Source organism: Mirounga leonina, unplaced genomic scaffold, assembly GCF_011800145.1.
Source record: "Mirounga leonina isolate KUSES-001 unplaced genomic scaffold, KU_Mleo_1.0 Mir_127, whole genome shotgun sequence".
NCBI classification, from domain to species: Eukaryota; Metazoa; Chordata; class Mammalia; order Carnivora; family Phocidae; genus Mirounga; species Mirounga leonina.
In genome coordinates this window covers 65,444,902-65,463,329 of record NW_023270316.1, presented here as the reverse complement: position 1 = coordinate 65,463,329, position 18,428 = coordinate 65,444,902, and the positions used below count along the sequence as shown (strand labels likewise).

General features: G+C 35.8%; 1 protein-coding gene across 6 annotated transcripts in view; it reads right to left on the bottom strand.

Annotated features, from left to right (window-relative positions):
- Positions 1 to 437: 437 nt before the first annotated feature.
- The window catches only part of SPART (spartin), a 30,312-nt gene continuing 12,321 nt past the window's right edge, over positions 438 to 18,428 (bottom strand). For 5 of the 6 annotated variants that reach the window (XM_035003544.1, XM_035003541.1, XM_035003542.1 and 2 more), the window contains 5 exons: positions 14,731 to 14,854; positions 9,854 to 10,048; positions 8,681 to 8,839; positions 8,513 to 8,603; positions 439 to 1,941 (listed from right to left, as the gene is read on the bottom strand). In XM_035003544.1, coding sequence (XP_034859435.1) covers positions 1,674 to 1,941; positions 8,513 to 8,603; positions 8,681 to 8,839; positions 9,854 to 10,048; positions 14,731 to 14,854 — 837 coding nt within the window. In that variant the 3' untranslated portion in view covers positions 439 to 1,673. Of the gene's footprint in view, positions 1,942 to 8,512; positions 8,604 to 8,680; positions 8,840 to 9,853; positions 10,049 to 14,730; positions 14,855 to 18,428 lie in introns of all 6 variants that reach the window. The other variant, XM_035003545.1, reaches the window with a different exon arrangement.

The window sequence follows — 18,428 nt, the reverse complement described above, 5'->3', positions numbered from 1 at the left end:
AAATCCAATTTTGCGGACCTCTGCTCTAAGTTAACTTTGTAAACTTTAGGGTCCATTACCTGCCATTCCACTTCTCAAACTTAAGACAGAGATTAACTAGAAGCTATTTATTTACTAGCTATTAAAAAAAAATTTTTTTTTTAATTTTTTTTTTTTTTAAGATTTTATTTATTTGCGAGAGAGAGAATGAGAGACAGAGAGCATGAGAGGGAGGAGGGTCAGAGGGAGAAGCAGACTCCCTGCTGAGCAGGGAGCCCGATGCGGGACTCGATCCCAGGACTCCAGGATCATGACCTGAGCTGAAGGCAGTCGCTTAACCAACTGAGCCACCCAGGCACCCCCAATTCAATTTTATCTCCACATTATCCTTAGCCTTAGAGAAAGGATCCATTAATTCTAGGTGTTCCCAAAATACAATCCTGTGTATACATTTGAGGCCAAGTAATTAAGAAATAGTTTATTCATAAAGGGTATTTTTAAGACAGTTTCAAATAAAGTCTAATTAAACGAAGTAGCCATTAAAGGTTCAGAATATCATTTATAATCAGTAAATAAAAATAAAATGCCATTAAGTATTTACTTATGTATTTGTACCTTATAGGTCTGTGAATATCCTATCTTCTGCCAGAGTGGAAACTGTTATACCTCACCCACCATGGATTAAGCCTAAAGCCTTCACATTCTTTACCATGATTATAAATAGAAGCTTTTCTTTCTAATAATTTATTGGCTTTAACATATACAATTCCAATGACTAAATCCCAAAATAAAAATATATTTACCAACCAAAAAATTCTGGGTTTTTTTTTTTACAAAAATTTAGCCTCCTGGAATAACTTAAAGAAGTAGATATGGTAAAATGATTTCTTAAAGTACTTTTTTGTCCAATTAAGATGATGATAATCACTTCAAATTTTAACACAATATCAATCATACACCAAAATTTCCTAGGCTCCTAGTAGATCAATACCAGTCTAGATCCAGAAGACTTAAAAATCTCTTTGTATTCATTCTAAATCAGAAAGACCATCCCCCTTCCTAACAAAGAGATAAGCTACCAAATAATTTTAGAGAACCTCATCTTACTGTTCATGATTAGCTTATTCCCTGTATTGAAAAAGTCTTTTAAATGTTATCTGAGAATTCTATTAGTTTAGGATTACAGTTGTTTTTAGCTTACACACTGAAATTCTGAAAAGCACCTAGAAAAAAAAAATCCACAATTAGTGCAAAGCCAGCAGACAATATTTTAAGTCATTCTTCCAAATACAACTAGAGCTAAGGTTACTAAATGCCAAATTTTATGTAAATATATAATTTCCTACCTTGCTTTCTGAAAGACAGTAAATACAAAAATAGTTTAACATTAGGTTTGATGAAGTTTATAGCACATGTATTATTAGTCTTATTTTAACTGCAAAAATATTTTAGCCACATTTAGAAAAAATAAACTTGAGAATATAACCCTATATTTTGAAAGGCCAGATGCAAGAATACTGATTCTTTTCCTTGTAAGCAGAATACATGCCATAAAGCTTATGAAACAGTCACTTCATAGGAATGAATGCATTTTTAAAACACTGGTTAATCTGTGGGGAATTCCACATTTGCCTATTTAACAAAAATACATCCACCTTGTAAGGCTTTGGTATAGGTGATTCACAGCATTTCCATCATTTCTCTTTCTTCTTTGCCTCACTCTTCTCCAGTTCCTTTGTCTGCTCACCCTTCTCCCTTTTCATGTTTACATTTGCTCTTCCTTCTTGATTTCTCCCCTTATCAATTATTTTATAGTCTTCAAGGAGTGTTTGTCCTGTTTCTTTTGCAGTTTTCTTCACCATTGCTTTGATACCAATGTTGTCAATATTATAGGCAGTTACACCAACATTGATGGCAGAATCTACTGCATCATGTGTAGCTTCTCCTGCAGTATGCCCATATCTTTAAAAGATTAGAAAAAAGTGTAATGAAATTATAAATACAAATTAAGATCTTCTGATTTAGTATTAAATAAGTCCCATGTTTAGTATGTTATTCCTGAAAGCAAAATAAAAGGTTATGTTTTAATTTAATTAATAACTTAAAACACAGTAAAGAATAAAATCAAACTCTGCCAAGGCTGTATTTCTCCTTTAGCAAAGACTGTGAAAATAAACTCAGGCTAGCTGAGATTAATGTAATAAAGACTGTTTATGTTGAAGAATAAAATGTAAATTATAATAAAGATTGTTCATCAGTCATTATTTCCTTTTTTAACCCACCCCTTCTGGAAATAGAAAATTTTCAATGAAGCAACTATAGGACACAAAGAATCTATAGTCACTAGAGTTTCGAGTTCTACCTTAACTAGACTTTGGTTAGGTCTTTTGTTTTACTTTTTTTTAAGGAGAGAACGGGGGTGGGATGAGAGAGGTGAGGAGCAGAAGGAGAGGGAGAGAGAGAATCTTAAGCAGGCTCCATGCCCAGGGCAGAGCCCAAGAGGGGGCTTGATCTCACGACCCTGAGTGAAATCATTACCTGAGCCAAAATCAAGAGTCAGATGCTTAACCGACTAAGCCACCCAGGCTAGGCCTTTTGAAGTATCAGAATCGGAGATTGTCTTTAAGAAAGATTCTACAACACTTTCTCCCTCACTCCACTCTGCTGCAGACTCACTGGCCTTCTTACGTTCTTTGAACCCATCAAACACACATGTGCCACCTTAAGACCTTTGTACTGGCTGGTATCCACCTAAACTATTCTCACCCCAGGTATTCACATGTCTCACTGCCTCACCTTCTTCATATCAGCTAATTATTATCTTCTCACTATCTCACCTATTTCAACTGCCTTACTCCACATGCTCCACCCCACTGCCCATCAATCCATCCATAAGCTGCTCTTTCTTATTCTATAACTTACCACCTGCTACATGCTATAGAACTTATTAACTCCCATTGTTTTTGCTTTGCTTATTGTCTTGCTAGAATATAAACCCTATCAGAAAAAGGACTCTGCCATGTTCATTAATGTATCCTATGCACTGAGAACACTGCCTAACATTTAATATTTGTTGAATGAATAAAATGATTAATTCCTGCCCTATCCACCACACAGTTTCTATAGCATCAAATGTATAGCAAAGTGTTTGGGAAATTATAAAAGCACTATACAAAAGTAGTTATTATTGACAATTACCAATATGTGTTTAATACCATTTCTATAAGAAAATACAAGTAAAAGGCTTACACAAAGATACTAAAAATTATCTCACTGCTTTTTCTCTTTACCCTTTTAAAAGCACCAGGTTTTTTCTTGCTTAGCAAGCATAAACTTAAACAAAAAAAAGGCAACATTTTACAATTTTCTCCAGGACACACTGAAGTTTCCTAGGTGCTTTGTGGCCTGTATCTGGACATTTTATACTAATACTGGATCTGTTCTTCGAATTCACAAGTCCTCTATCACCATTAGTCTGGCCTGGAACAGTGGACTGTGATCCTACTAGCTTGTTCATGCTTGTGTGTTTTTTTTTCCCAATCTCAGTGCTAGAAGTGTGAATCTTATTATGTTCCTGAATGAGGATTCCATTCTGTCCTGTGCCTAATGTTAATAATTAGAACCAGAAGATGACAGAACCTACAATTTGTCAAACCGTACATCTATACCACTCTTTTTAAAAAAGATTTATTATTTATTTGAGAAAGAGAAAGCACATGTGATTCGGGGAAGGGGCAGACAGAAAGGGAGCGAGAGAATACTGAAGCAGACTCCTGAGTGCAGAGCCAGACACAGGGCTCAATTCCAGGACCCCAAGATCATGACCTGAGCCAAAATCAAGGGTCAGACGCTTAACCAATTGAGCAACCCAGGCACCCCTATACCACTCTTGACTGGGGCTTTCTCACCAGTTACCAGACATCAAAACTTCTTAACTGCCGTCTGCCAGTCCCTGTTGCTTTGCAACCCCTCGGCATTCCATAGCATTTGCTGATTTTTTTTTTTTTTTTTAAGATTTTATTTATTTTTTAGAGAGCGAGCGAGAGGGAAACAGCATGAGAGGGGAGAGGGTCAGAGGGAGAAGCAGGCTCCCCGCTGAGCTGGGAGCCCGATGTGGGACTCGATCCCAGGACCCTGGGATCATGACCTGAGCCGAAGGCAGATGCTTAACCATCTGAGCCACCCAGGCGCCGCATTTGCTGATTTTGCAGAAGACATGGAAGCTTCTGTCAATCAAGCCCCCACAAATACTATCATCAGGTGGCAATGGCTAAGGTTAAATGAGAGGAAGGGGCGGTAGCAGTTTCAGCACTGGAAGAGTGAGCCTAAGTCTTGGTTGAGCAGGTTTCTCTTAGGGCTTTTCTTTTCCAGGTCTGTGTAAAGGATCTGGAAACCATACTATGTATGAAATTGTTAAAGGAACTGGGAGTATTTAGAAGACAAGAAAAAGTACATGAAGACATGATGATAATGCTTAAATACTTGTATAGTTACCATATGGAAAAGAGAAGACTGATCTTATATAGCTCCTGAACAGATGCTATATAGAACTGGTTTTGGGTAATATGACATCTGCCAAAAGAATTACCTTCAATGAATTTGAATTTGCCCCTTCACCTGGTGCAAATTTAAGGGGGAATTTTAATTAAAATTCACTAAACAAACCAATAAAATACTGTACCTTAAAAAGGTAAATTCCTTATAGAAAAACAATTTTACTAAGTTTATTCTTCAGAAAAATGTAGAACACACTGTATCTTAGAACAAGATAAAATTTTAATGAGGGGAAAACAAAAATGGATCTAACTTACTAAATTTATAGGATTTTCCTCTAAGCAATTTATTATTATTTTTTTTAGTTTATTTTTTTTTTAGTAATCTCTATACCCAGTGTGGGGCTCAAATATAGGACCACAAGATCAAGAGTCACACCCTCTTCTGACTGAGTCAGCCAGGCACCCCATCCTCTAAACAATTTCAAATGGGAAAAAAAAAGAAGCTTAAAGGTGAAATTGAAACTATGTAGATAAGTGATGAATTATTGCAATACTGCAATTAAATATAGCAGATTTGAAGTTATTGATTTTTATTGTTCCTGTAGGTCTCATGTTCCTAAACTTAAAATAAGACAAAAGCATTAACGTAACTGACAAAAACAGTCTTAATGAATAGTTCCTACACATTTACCTAAATATTTTAAGAATTATACAGATCTTTAGATAAACCATTAATAATCAAGGAACATAATCTGGAATCATAATCAAAACCATGAAAGGTATAAACACTGTATTTCTCTAACACAATCTGCTTTTAAATATGCCTAAATGAAAAGATAATCTTCTGTATTGGCTTGTAACACCAGAAATCAGATAAGGAAGTATATATAACACATTTGTTTTTCTCCTAGGCATAATACATATAATTAGGCAGATTCAAAACAACTTGGGAAAATAACTTATCATAGGCAATAAGAATATAGATTTTATTATACTATCATCAGTTGGATTTGAAGAGAAAAACGCAAATGCTTACCCTATCAAATACTTTTTTGAAGTGTAAACAAATGTAATTTCATAACTATAAAAATATCAATTTATTACATTTACATTCATAAATGTAAATTTATGTAAATAAATGAGAACTAAAATGAAATAACTAGCTCTTCCATTTCTTCAGTGACAATATCATTAAGTTATTACTGGTTTAATACTTACAGTTTCTTCTTTTAAAAGACAATTTCTACTTCTGGGCCAGACTATTCATAAGTGAGGAAACAGTTATTACAAAACCCTTTAACATCCCCACTGCCACTCACAATTTTCCAAGGTTCTAATTAAATTACTGCTGAGACCAAAGCAGCTATTTTATAGTTAGAAATACAAACCTACTTAACTAAATTCTCACCTGTTTTTTCACTCCATGAATCTTTGGAGTAAAGGATAAAGAGCACAGCAATACATACCATAATTAAAATAAATTAGCTCAGAACCGCTATTAAAATGTCCTTTTCATCATATTAAGATCTCCTCACTAATCTACACCAAAACCTTGCTAGTTATGTTAATCCCAAACCTTTAATAAAGCTCTACTTAATTGTACTTAGATAAGCATTTTTTTTTTCACTAAAGTAGGAAATGGGCAAAGCCACTGGAAGCATTTACTACTTTCTAACATGACTGTCTACTTATTTCTGCTAACAAATGATACTGGTAATATAAAAATAATTCACTTTTGGCCTAAAAGGCACTTCTGACTTTTTTGGGCTCCTGCATCAAAAGAAAAAACTATTTTTCTAATTACGACTGATCCACCAAAGTAACCTCACACCCATAAACCAAAGAGTATTAGAGATCAAGGCTTTAAGTACCAAGAGGTAGTAAGCTGGAAGACTTGGTTTTTATATTTCCACCAAAAGAATTTCAGATCTATTCTGTATTTTCTTTGCCAAATCTTTTGGTCAAAATTGACACTCCCAAGATGTTATGTTGCTTTGACTCAAAAGGTATGCATACCCCAGATGGAGATCAAATCAACTCAGACTGGAAATTAATTAGTTTTTCCCAAGCCACAGGTAATTTACTATAGTGGCAGGGAATGTAAATGCATAATAGATAGTGGTTTCTAACTCTAGATACTAAACTTGCACAGATGTCTCATCAAGGACAGGGTTGGTCCAGTACTGTTCTTTCACACCGCATGACACAAAAAGACCTGACTTACATCCCAGCTCTACCACTTACTAGGGCTATAATCTTCAACAAGGTATTTAACAGCTCTATGCTTTGGCTTCCTCATTTGTAAAATGGAGATAATAGTGTTAAAAGATTTCTGCTAACAAATGATACTGATAATCTAAAAATAATTCACTTTTGGCCTAAAAGGCACTTCTGACTTTCTTGGGCTCCTGCAACAAAAGAAAAAACTATTTTTCTAATTACGAGTGATCCCCCAAAGTGGGTGGCTCAGTCGGTTAAGCATCTGACTCTTGATTTTGGCTGGGGTCATGATCTCAGGGTTGTGAGATGGAGCCCCACATTGGGCTCTGTGCTGGGCATGAAGCCTGCTGAAGATTCTCTCTCTCTCTCCCCCCCTCAAAAAAAGAAATACTGGGGGCGCCTGGGTGGCTCAGTCGTTAAGCGTCTGCCTTCGGCTCAGGTCATGATCCCAAGGTCCTGGGATCGAGTCCCACATTGGGCTCCCTGCTCGGCGGGAAGCCTGCTTCTCCCTCTCCCACTCCCCCTGCTTGTGTTCCCTCTCTCACTGTGTATCTCTCTGTCAAATAAATAAATAAAATCTTTAAAAAATAAAAAAAAATAAAAAAAAGAAATACTGTTAAAGATTAAATGTATATATTGAAAAGCACTGAACACAATGTCTGATACATAAGTATGAACTCAAATGTTGTGAGTAGATAATTAATACAAACAACTGAGAGTTGAGAATACCATTAGTATTACTTTTTGGTTTCTATTTTTTTTTTAATGTTTTATTTATTTATTCATGAGAGTCAGAGAGAGAGAGAGAGGCAGAGGCAGAGGGAGAAGCAGGCTCCCCACTGAGCAGGAAGCCCGATGCGGGGGCTCGATCCCAGGACCCTGGGATCATGACCTGAGCCGAAGGCAGACGCTTAACCATCTGAGCCACCCAGGTGCCCTACTTTTTGGTTTCTAAATAAAAATTTAATATTAGGCTTTAAACTAATTCAAACTCGGGTCCTTCTACTAGATTTAATTTTTAGACCTAGATTCCTCTAGGACTTATAAAGAATAAAGAGCTAAAATCAGATGATCCTGTTTTAAGTCTCACCTTTAACAGTTATCAGATTAGCTTGGGCAGATCACTCATTTCTATGTTTGCCCACTTCTTAATATATGAAATAGATGACATACCATCTGTCCATTCCAGTAAGAATGAACAATGGTAGAGTCAAATAAGATGTGACAATATTTAACATTCTTTGTATACAGAAGGGGCTAATGTTAACAAGGTAAAATAGATTAATTATAATTCAAGTTTTTCCCATCAAAACTACCAGCAAACATCACCCATCAAGAACATGCAGTTAATAAGGTATTCAGAAGGGGCGCCTGGGTGGCTCAGTTGGTTAAGCGACTGCCTTCGGCTCAGGTCATGGTCCCGGAGTCCTGGGATCGAGTCCCACATCGGGCTCCCGGCTCAGCAGGGAGCCTGCTTCTCCCTCTGACCCTCTCCCCTCTCGTGCTGTTTCTCTCTCTCTCTCAAATAAATAAATAAATAAAATCTTTAAAAAAAAAAAAAAAAGGTATTCAGAAACTACAGGCTTTTTTTTCATTAAACTTATTCTTTGCATTAATGATGAACAAATATAACCATTAGTAATATAAGGCAAAGTCACAGTAATTCTATTAATTTGCCTAAAATATTATTAAGAAAAACAGAGTAAAAAAATTTTGTTTCATCAGGTATTCAATAATGACACAATCATTTTAACTGTCCTGAATTTTTGCAAATGCTGTAAGAGATTTAGTCATTAAAATGATAAAACTCAACTTACTTGTATTTGACAGTTTGTACAGTTTCTGCTGAAACATTGTTAACAATACATCTGGCTGCACATTCCAATCCCTGCCAGACAGTTGAAAATCCTGCAAATATATTTAAAAGTAAGTAAAACTACAGCTAAACAAATGGACCTTCCTAGTCAAATTTATGGGTCTGTTACCTTGAACACTACTTGCTGCTACGACCATAGCACCATCCAAGGGAGACTTCCCATTTCTGTCTTTTCTAAGAGATTCTGGAACAAGTTTGCTTCCATGCTTCTTAACGTGTGGAGCTAGTTCCTTTCCAACACAATTTGCTACAGTGCAAACTCCGTCAACTAATATAACCATAAAAAAAGGAAACACTTAGAAAAAATTTATTCTTCCCTTGATTTTACCACTCTTACTTAGCAAAATTCTTACATGAGCATCTAAAGTTGTTTTATTGCATAACTTAGCATTTCTATATAAGGATGAGAACCACGGCTGGCTAGTTTTTAAACAAAGGCTATTATCTGGTTTAAAGATATGTTTACAGAACCTAATGATTAAAACCTTGCCTCTTAAATATAATGTTCTTTTTGGTAATTTGCTTAAAAGAAAACCAAGACTGCTGCAATGCAAGACTTGTAGGTCCATCTTTCATGTTGTCCAGCTATGTGTACTTCTATGTTTTCTCCATACTGACAAATATTTCACTGAAATAGTAATAAAGTATTTAAGTCTATATAAAAGTAAACAAACCAAAATCTGATTCAAAGAATAATGAATACCAAAAGATAATCTTACTAAATCTAATGATAATTCATTAAGGAGTGATCTGGCCATCTTAAAATACCAAACTTTAGATCTGTAATTCTCAAAGGAGAAGGAATTAGAAGCATATTACTTGGGAAGGCTGACACCAGAATCACTGGATCAGCTTAATTCAAACAATACATACCTCCCACTTGATCCCAACTACTAAGCAGTGAGCTGTCCTTAAAAGAATGTGTCATATTCAAGGATAGCAAATACATTCAGAGCCATTCCTTTTCAAACGCACAGACACTCCCCTGACACATCAAAATAACCCTTTAACCAATGTTTCTCAAAGTAATATGCAAATAACAATCACCTAGGGATCTTGTTTCTGAATCAGTAATGTGTACCAAGTACCTGAAATATTTCTAAGGCTCTTGGATAGGCTGATGTTGCTATAGATCCCACTATGAGTAGCAAGGTGATCCTGCTTTGTCCTAATCCTTTACTCTTAAGGTTAAACCATCTAAATGAACATTTAGATTAACCTGAATTGAGAGATCGTTTTTTAATTTAACTGAAAGAAGTAAAGTCCTCCAAAGTTACTTTACCCAGGAATTGACTGACTTTCGCTGCTCCTCCTGTAGCCTGCTTTGCTATATAAAGTCCCCTGGTCACAGCTGGACTAACTTCCACTGGTTTTTCTTCTGGTTGGATCCGTTCACGGAGTTTAGAAGCACCCTTCTGGATTGCTTTGCCGGTAAATTCAGCACCTTTGACCAAACCCCAGCTCACCCAGGAAGCACCTTTTTACAGGAAAATTTAAAAGTGCACAATATTAGAGCTGATTATACCTATAAACCCTTTAATAAATCAAAAGGAAAACAACCAAGGAATTTAATGTTCAGATCCCAAACATACCATAAACTTTGAAGCCAACTTTACAATTACAATTTTCTGCCTAGAATACACTTTTTCTAAGTAAGTTCATCTTTCAGTACTTAGGTCACAGATCACTCAATAACATAGTTCTGTATTACCCTATGCTGCTACTACAACTTGTAGGTATCTTCTACATGTTACTTACCACATATTACTATCATTAGGGACTAATTTTGCGTTTTGGTGCCAATAATACAGTATTTGGCTTAAGGACTCAGGTATCCTTGTTCTCGCCTTAGTCCAGGTACCACTTTTACTTTGTAAAGTACTGAGGGGTTTAGACACAAATAATGCAAATTGGAAAACCAATAAATCTAGATCTCAAACACCAAGGCAGAACTCTTGCTTGCTTGCTTTAAACAAAAGGCTAAGGCAGGGGGTCCTGTTCCTCCCTCAATCCCAAACCCAAATCCCATGATCTCAGCACCTTTTAGTTTATAACATAAACCTGAATGACAAAGACAGAAGAATACTCAAAAAATACACGAGAAGATCTAAGAAGAAAACTAGAAAGCCTAGATGGTTTAGCCATTTCTCATGAGAGTAGTTCCCAGCCCTTTGCTTTGCTCAATGCTTCTTACAGCATGCATGAAAAATGAAACTGTCAAGAGAGGAAGCATGATAGCATAGACTTCTCTAGTGAAAAGGCCCTGTGCACACATAAGGAAAGGAGAAGTGGGAAGGAGATGGGAAAAGCAAGAAAAAATACCAAGTAGAATAGTTTCCCTTAAGAGGAAGAATTAAGTGTTACCCTGCTTTGGAGAGCTTATAATTTTAAATATTTCCTTTTTGGCTATACCCTGAAAAAACAAGCTTTTAAAGCTAGACAAGTAAAATACCTTAGTATATTCTCCAAAGGTCTGTGGCATGGTTTTTAGGTAATTACCTTGGTCTATGAATGACTAGGCATCCAGTGATCATGTGAAAATCCTGTTTATTTAAAAATGCTAACAACTGGGGTGCCTGGGTGGCTCAATTGTTAGGCGTCTGGTCATGATCCAGGGTCCTGGGATTGAGCCCCAAATCGGGCTCCCTGCTCAGCGACAAGCCTGCTTCTCCCTCTCCTATTCCCCCTGCTTGTGTTCCCTCTCTCGCTGTCTCTCTCTCTGTGTCAAATAAATAAATAGTCTTCAAAAATAAATAAATAAGTAAAAACGCTAACAATGAAAAATAAAGTGCCAAGTGGTAACTGATTAGAAAAATTTTGTGGGGGGAAAAAAAAAGAAAAACTGTTGTGTTTCTCCTCCTGTTTTAGTCAACATGTCCACCTCTAGCTCAAACACTACCCCACTGTCTGACCCGTGGGGGAGGACCAGGTCTCAAACCCAGACAAATACCTTCCAGCCAGAAGTTCCCATAACAATAAAGGGATTGAAGACCTCTATTAAAAATATACATTTGGGGTTTAGAGTTAACTTACAGGTTGAAAAGATTTGAGAAGTAAATAGGCTGAACTTGAAGAAAGACTGAGAAATCATAAATGACAATGAAACAAAGGAAACAAAGGAAAGTTTAAATAGACTATACTCCTGCAATGAAACAAACAAGAGGGAGAGAGTCCATTGATGACTTAGAATAAATGGAAATTAGAAAAATGAAAAGTCATAGGACTGATAAAGAGAAATACTAGATGCAAATTATAAAGAAGCTATCACATGACAGAGTGTGTAATAGATAAAGATATTACAATAGAAGATCAGGAAATGTAATATTTTATTGGTAGCTATTAAGATCTTTTAAATGGCATGTTTAGTGCCAGATATAGATTTATTCTATCCATATTTGTATTATATGCATCCATTTAATGCTGAGATAGAGCAGGCAATGAATGTTTCCTGAATAAATGAGAAGTTGCCAGATGACTTAAAATGATCTCACTCAAATCTAACCCAATGGGGGGCACTCTAATCAGTCTATTGTCACAGATCCTCTATCTCTTCCCAAATTAGCTTACTAAACTCTCCATCTAAAATGTTTGGCAGCTGCCTTCTTAAAAGTGTAATTCTAGCCTTCCCAAGCCAATATTCATCCCTGGCAAATTTTAAGCAGTTACTTCATGTTTTTTCACCTTTTATATCCATGAAGCACAATACTGTAGCTTTTACTGATCTTTACTGATCTTCAGACACTGGACAAGAACCAATCACAGGTTAAAGTGAATAAGCTCAATTTAGATCCCTGATTACTTATCTTTGTATAGAGCCTGCATGAGTCAGGTAGAAACAGTCTCTTGACAGATCAGATCATTTTCCCTGGAGTAAATCTTGGATATTTTCCGCCACTTTCTTTGTTACTTGTACCTTAAGTATTTGGTGAGCTAGCTGGTTTTCATTCTACCTATTAAAAAGCACGTAAAGGGGGCGCCTGGATGGCTCAGATGGAGCGTCTGCCTTCGGCTCAGGTCATGATCCCAGGGTCCTGGGATCGAGCCCCACATCGACTCCCTGCTCAGCGGGAGGCCTGCTTCTCCCTCTCCCACTCTCCCTGCCTGCGTTCCTTCTCTCGCTGTGTCTTTCTCTGTCAAATAAATAAATAAAATCTTTTAGAAAATAAAAAATAAAAAAAAATAAAAAGCACATAAAGAGATATGTACCCTGATTGGCAGTTAAATAATTTTAATGTAACCAACTATTAGGGCTATTGCTAGAACTGAGGAGATAAGATGAAAAGAGTTACTAAAGTCAAGTAGTAAAGCAGGCCCCTAAGAGTTATCATAGTGTAGTTTTTGCTCATTTTCAAATGATGCACTGCTGAGAGTTTTTCTGAAACCTCTGAAGAGATCTGTCCCCAGGATTAGCTGATTCTAAGGATGCTCTACCTCTCTGAATAGAACCAGTACGTGGAATCTGTGTGGTACCTAAAAGGCCTAAGATTTAGTGGCATACAATAGTTTCCAAAGGTAGCCAAACAGTATCACCTGTTTCACATGTTCTTTCAACATGACCTTGACATTCCTCCCACTGAGATGTGGGTAGGTCTGTCACATCCCCTTAAATCTGAGGTTTGTTATTTTCTTGTAATGAGTGATACTGGAAATTTCCAAGAATATGTTAGAAAGGGTATGTAGCTTCTGCCTGTTTGCTATATTATCCATGCTTGGAACCCTGAGTCACCATGTAGAAGCCCGACTAGCTTAAGGGTGCTAAACTGTCAAACACAAGGAGACCATGTCTAGGCACTCTATTTGGCAGTCCTAGATTTTGAGCTCTTCCAACCCAGACACCAGATTTGTGAGTGAAGGAGACTTCAGATGATTCCAGCCCCCAGCTACTGAGTCACTAGTCAGTCTCTGAGTCTTCCTAGCTGAGGTCCTGCCATCATGAAGCAGATACAAGCCATCCCTGTTGTGACCTTCTGGAATACCTGGCCCACAGTACTCCTAAGTATAAATAAATGTTTGTTGTTTTATACCAGTAAGTTTGGGATGGTTTATTTCACAGCAATAGTAAATAGAACAATCTTGAGCAGTATGAATTCAAAAAACTTAAGAAAATAACCTTTGAAATTAGTTATCTACATATGTGTGAATTTAGGCAAGTTTTTTGAATGCTGACCTAACGGTCTAGCAATCTGTAAAGTTATGGGGCAGGGTAGTAAGAGTGATTTTTCTTTAGAACGTCTTTGAAAATCCTTTTCAAGGCTCAATTTTAACTGTTAAAATTATAACTGAAAAATTTGGCTTTGTCTTTTCTTATCTCTAGCAGCTCTCTGACATGGGCAAAATATGATGTTAGTTCCTAGTTAATTAATTTTCACTTATTTTAGCTTGTTGGTTTTTCATGTTGAAGGTTTCCTCTGCTTTAGACATCTTTATTGTTTTAATGGGTTTTTAGTACAGTGATGGAAATCTGTACTGACAGTCTTTTAAATGACTGGTCAAGATCCCTTTATAGGGTCATGAATTTGGCTTACTAAAGAGTGACTGGCAATGTTTTCTAAAAACAAAACAGAAAGTCTAAATCTGAGAGCTATAATAGTTGAAAAGCTAAAATGTTAACCAATGAAAGTGGAAAGACATATGTCAGTAATGATCATTCTGGTTTAAAATAACTGATCTGATGCCCTTTCTAACCAGAATTAAATAGTAGGGCCTACATCCCATCCCAATAGCTAAGCTATAATCCTCAGGTCTCTTCATTCCTCCATTGCAGTGTGTTTAGGAGTGCAACTTTGCTTCCAAAGATGGGAAGAGTATCTTACCATTTTTTTAGAGGAAGAGGAAGGGGGAGAAGGGGAGAAAAGAAAAGGATTAAAGGGGAATTACAAAGGGGAAAGGAAAATAATTTATGTTCAGAGAGCTATCCTGAAAGTTTGGGGATTCCTGAAGCTTTTCACTATCAATTTTCCCAAGAGTGAAACAGAAAATAGGCATGAAGAACTTATACCTATATGATAATATGTAATGTTCTAAAAGACTAGTTCCTTCTGTTTTTGTTTAAGTATTTATCAAATGATCATTTAAAACCAAAATACAAAATACTAAGTATTCTCTTATGGATTCCAAAGGTTTCACATTATAGGGAAAAGATTAACATTACTGTAATACCTGACAAAATATTTTGAGCCACTTTCTCACTCCATTCAGGTAATTCCTTTGCTTTTTCTTCTGAAACTGGCTCATAGGGTACAATGTGACTCAGATTAACTTCTTCACTTGAAGTGTCTTTAACCTAGTAAAAATGTTTCAAAATGTAAAACAATAAAAAAACTTAGATGGGGAAAAATTATAAGCATTATGTAATAAAATAATAAGTCAACAAATACTAGATATTAATAAAAATCTCCAGCCAACATAGTTACCAGTACATTTTATAATATAAAGCAAAATACCACAACTGCCATAAAGCTTAAAACTGTACTGATCTTAAATAAGGTCCCCCTGGTAAGTAAGGTTTAAATACCAACATACCTCCAATACAGCATTTATCAAATCATATTTAAACTGATGTGACTATGAGTTCTTTCATAAACCTATCAACCCCTTGATGATAGTATGTGCATGATACTAAGATTTAAAAGATTTGTTAAATGACTCAATCATTAAGGAAGGATATATCCAAATAAACTGGTTTTGATAGAAATCAAGTAAAAGCAAGTAAAAATATAAAAGCACAGAAGAATCTGCTATTCCATCTAAATGGAAATGGGGACACAGATATACCTGTATTTTGCTAATTAAACAGCTGTTATAAGAACTAGGGCCAACACTTAAAATGTCAAAGCTAAATTTATTCATTCTAAGAACTTAACAGCAGGCTAACTCAGACCTCATAATACTATAAAGTTACTTGAAAATCAAACTTCCCAATAGAAACACGAAGAGAACTTCACTTAAAATAAAAAAACAACACAAAAACTTCTATGGGGGGAGGGGAAGCCATTCATAATTAAAACCCAAAGACAAACTGAACATAATATTAGCAACTTCTATCTTTAATAATGAGCCAATGTCCTAATATATAAAGAGCCCCTGGAAATTGAGAAGAAAAAGACTAGCTAGTCTTTTTGTAATAAAAAATGGACAAAGGACAAGAATAGACATCACACAGGAAACAAAGTGTCCTGTATTTTTTTTTTATTTGATAATAAATTCCAGGGATCTTTCAATGTTAATAAATGGAGAACCCTCTCAATTCTTTTTATAGCTACCTTACTATATATAGTAATATATAGCTATATTACTATAGCTAAATTTTTTAAAAATGGAAGTTTTAAAAAAAATGGACAAAGGACAAGAATAGACATCACACAGGAAACAAAATTCAAGGAACCCTTAAGCAGATACACAACAGCACTCATAATAAAATCAATGCAAATTAAGATATTCCAATACATCATTTCTCATCTATCAGACTGCCAAAATACAGAAAGGCTGTTCACCCACTTTGTGGACTAAGCTATGAAGAAATAGGTCTACAATGCTGGTGGGAGTGTTAAAGAGTATAGTCCTTAGGGAAGGCAACTTAACAAAAACTATCAAAATTACAAAAAAGCATTTATTTACTGATTCAGTAACCCCACTACTAAAAATTTATCTGATGAATTACCTGCAAATGTATGAAATGGATCTACAAATCCATCCAAATGGAGCAGCTACAAAGCTACTCACTGAAGCACTGGTTTCTAACAGCAAAAGCCTAGAATCATCCAAATACTCAATAATAGATTGGTTAAAGGAAACTATCATAAATCCATACAATGAAATACGAGGTAGCTATAAAAAGAATTGAGAGGGTTCTCCATTTATTAACATTGAAAGATCCCTGGAATTTATTATCAAATAAAAAAAAATACAGGACACTCTATGATGTTAAGTTTCATATAAGAATGGGAGAGAAATCTGTTCTTATTTGCTTTTACCTGCCTCAAGAAACCTAGGGAAGAAACACAAGATCTTGATAAAAAGTGATTACCTACTGTGGCAGGGAAAATGGTATGGACAAAGGTGGGAAAAAAGTTTTTCAATGTATATACCTGTTTATATAATTTGATTTTTTTAGTTAACAAATTAAATTTTTTAAAAATGGAAGTTTTAAATGATGTGAAAAATTTCCAAACATATTAAGTAAAAAAGAAAGGAGCAACACAGTATGTCTCCCATGCTTCCATTTGTATTATTATGTGAATGTGTGCATATACGTGTATAATCACACACAAAATAAATGTGTATGTATAGATGTTTGAATATATCTGCAAGGATAATCTAGCAATAATGTATCTGGAGCAGGGAGCTAGGTGGCTGAGGGATAGGAATGGGAGGCAGACTTACTTTTCACTAAGTATCTTTTGTATCTTTTAGATTTGCTTTTTGTATATTAACTTAAAAATTTTTTAATAAATATATTTCTTGGAACCATCCTGGACTCCCAATGTCCTCCATAAAGCTGGCCTAAGACGTTCTACACAATCCACAAATAAATGTAGAATACTCAAGAGGTACTTGGGTGGCTTAGTTGGTTAAGTGTCTGCCTTCAGCTCAGGTCATGATCCCAGGGTCCTGGGGTCTAGCCCCGTGTCGGGCTCCCTGTTTGGCAGGAGTCTGCTTCTCCTTCTCCCTCTGCCCCCACCCTGCTTGTGCTCTCTCTCTCTCAAATAAATACAATCTTTAAAAAAAAATTTTAAATGTAGAATATTCAAGTGGTATCAATTAATTCTTCTAAGATAATTATCGAGCACTTATAATATATACAACAACAAACAATATAAAACTGTAATTCAATACTCACACAATGCTATTTTCTTTCTTCATATATTTGCTTATATTACTACTTCTGCCTAGAATCCCCTTCAATCTGCTATATGTATGGCCAATTTTGTTTCACCTTCAGGACTCATTTTAGCCATAATGCCCTCTCAAAAGCCTTCCTTACTGCTTCCCACACCACCATAGGCCCATACTTATTGATGAGGCTAGGTTGTACATTAGATGGTGCAATCTAGCTTACTATATAACCTATGTACCTTCATCTAATGATCACACTGGCTAGAAATGCTCTTTGCTAATCTGTCCTCCCCACTAGACAATAAATTTCTTGAGATAAGAAATTTAACTTTTCCACTATGCTCCCCATTCTTGCACTAAATACTTACTGAACTTACTACCACTCGGAGCATATCATATACTCAGGATCTAAGAAATAAAAAACTACTAAGATTTTTAAGATTTATTTATTAAAGAGTGAGTGCTCAAGTGCGGGGAGGAAGGGTTGATGGAGAGGGAGAGAGAGTCCCAAGCAGACTCTGTGCTGAGTGCGAAGCCGGATGTGGAGCTCAATCCCAGGACCCCAAGATCTAGACCTGAGCTGAAACCAAAAGTCAGATGTTCAAATGACTGTGCCACCAAGGCACCCCACTACTAAACGTATTTTTAAAAAACTCTTTCTCTTTCCTGATGACCATCCATAAAGAAACAAGGGACTGAATAAAAATGGTAGTGTAAGGAAAAGCATATCTAGCCCCAAGATCCTGGTGTATAAAGGAAGGTAGAGAAAAACACAACACGAAACAAAAAGATATGCATTAATGCAAGTACAAAAATCTTTCCAATACTTCAAAAAAAGCTATCCCCCAAAACACAGAATTTGTTTTAAAACAGTTTAAGTAACACTGTAAAGGAAAATATTAAAGCTGATTCTAATTATTTTTGCCAGTGATCACTTTGTGACTCTGAAAGTTGCTCTGCTTTAGTAAACAGGGATAAGATCTTACAAATAATTGAAACTGGTGAAAGGTACCATTAGAATA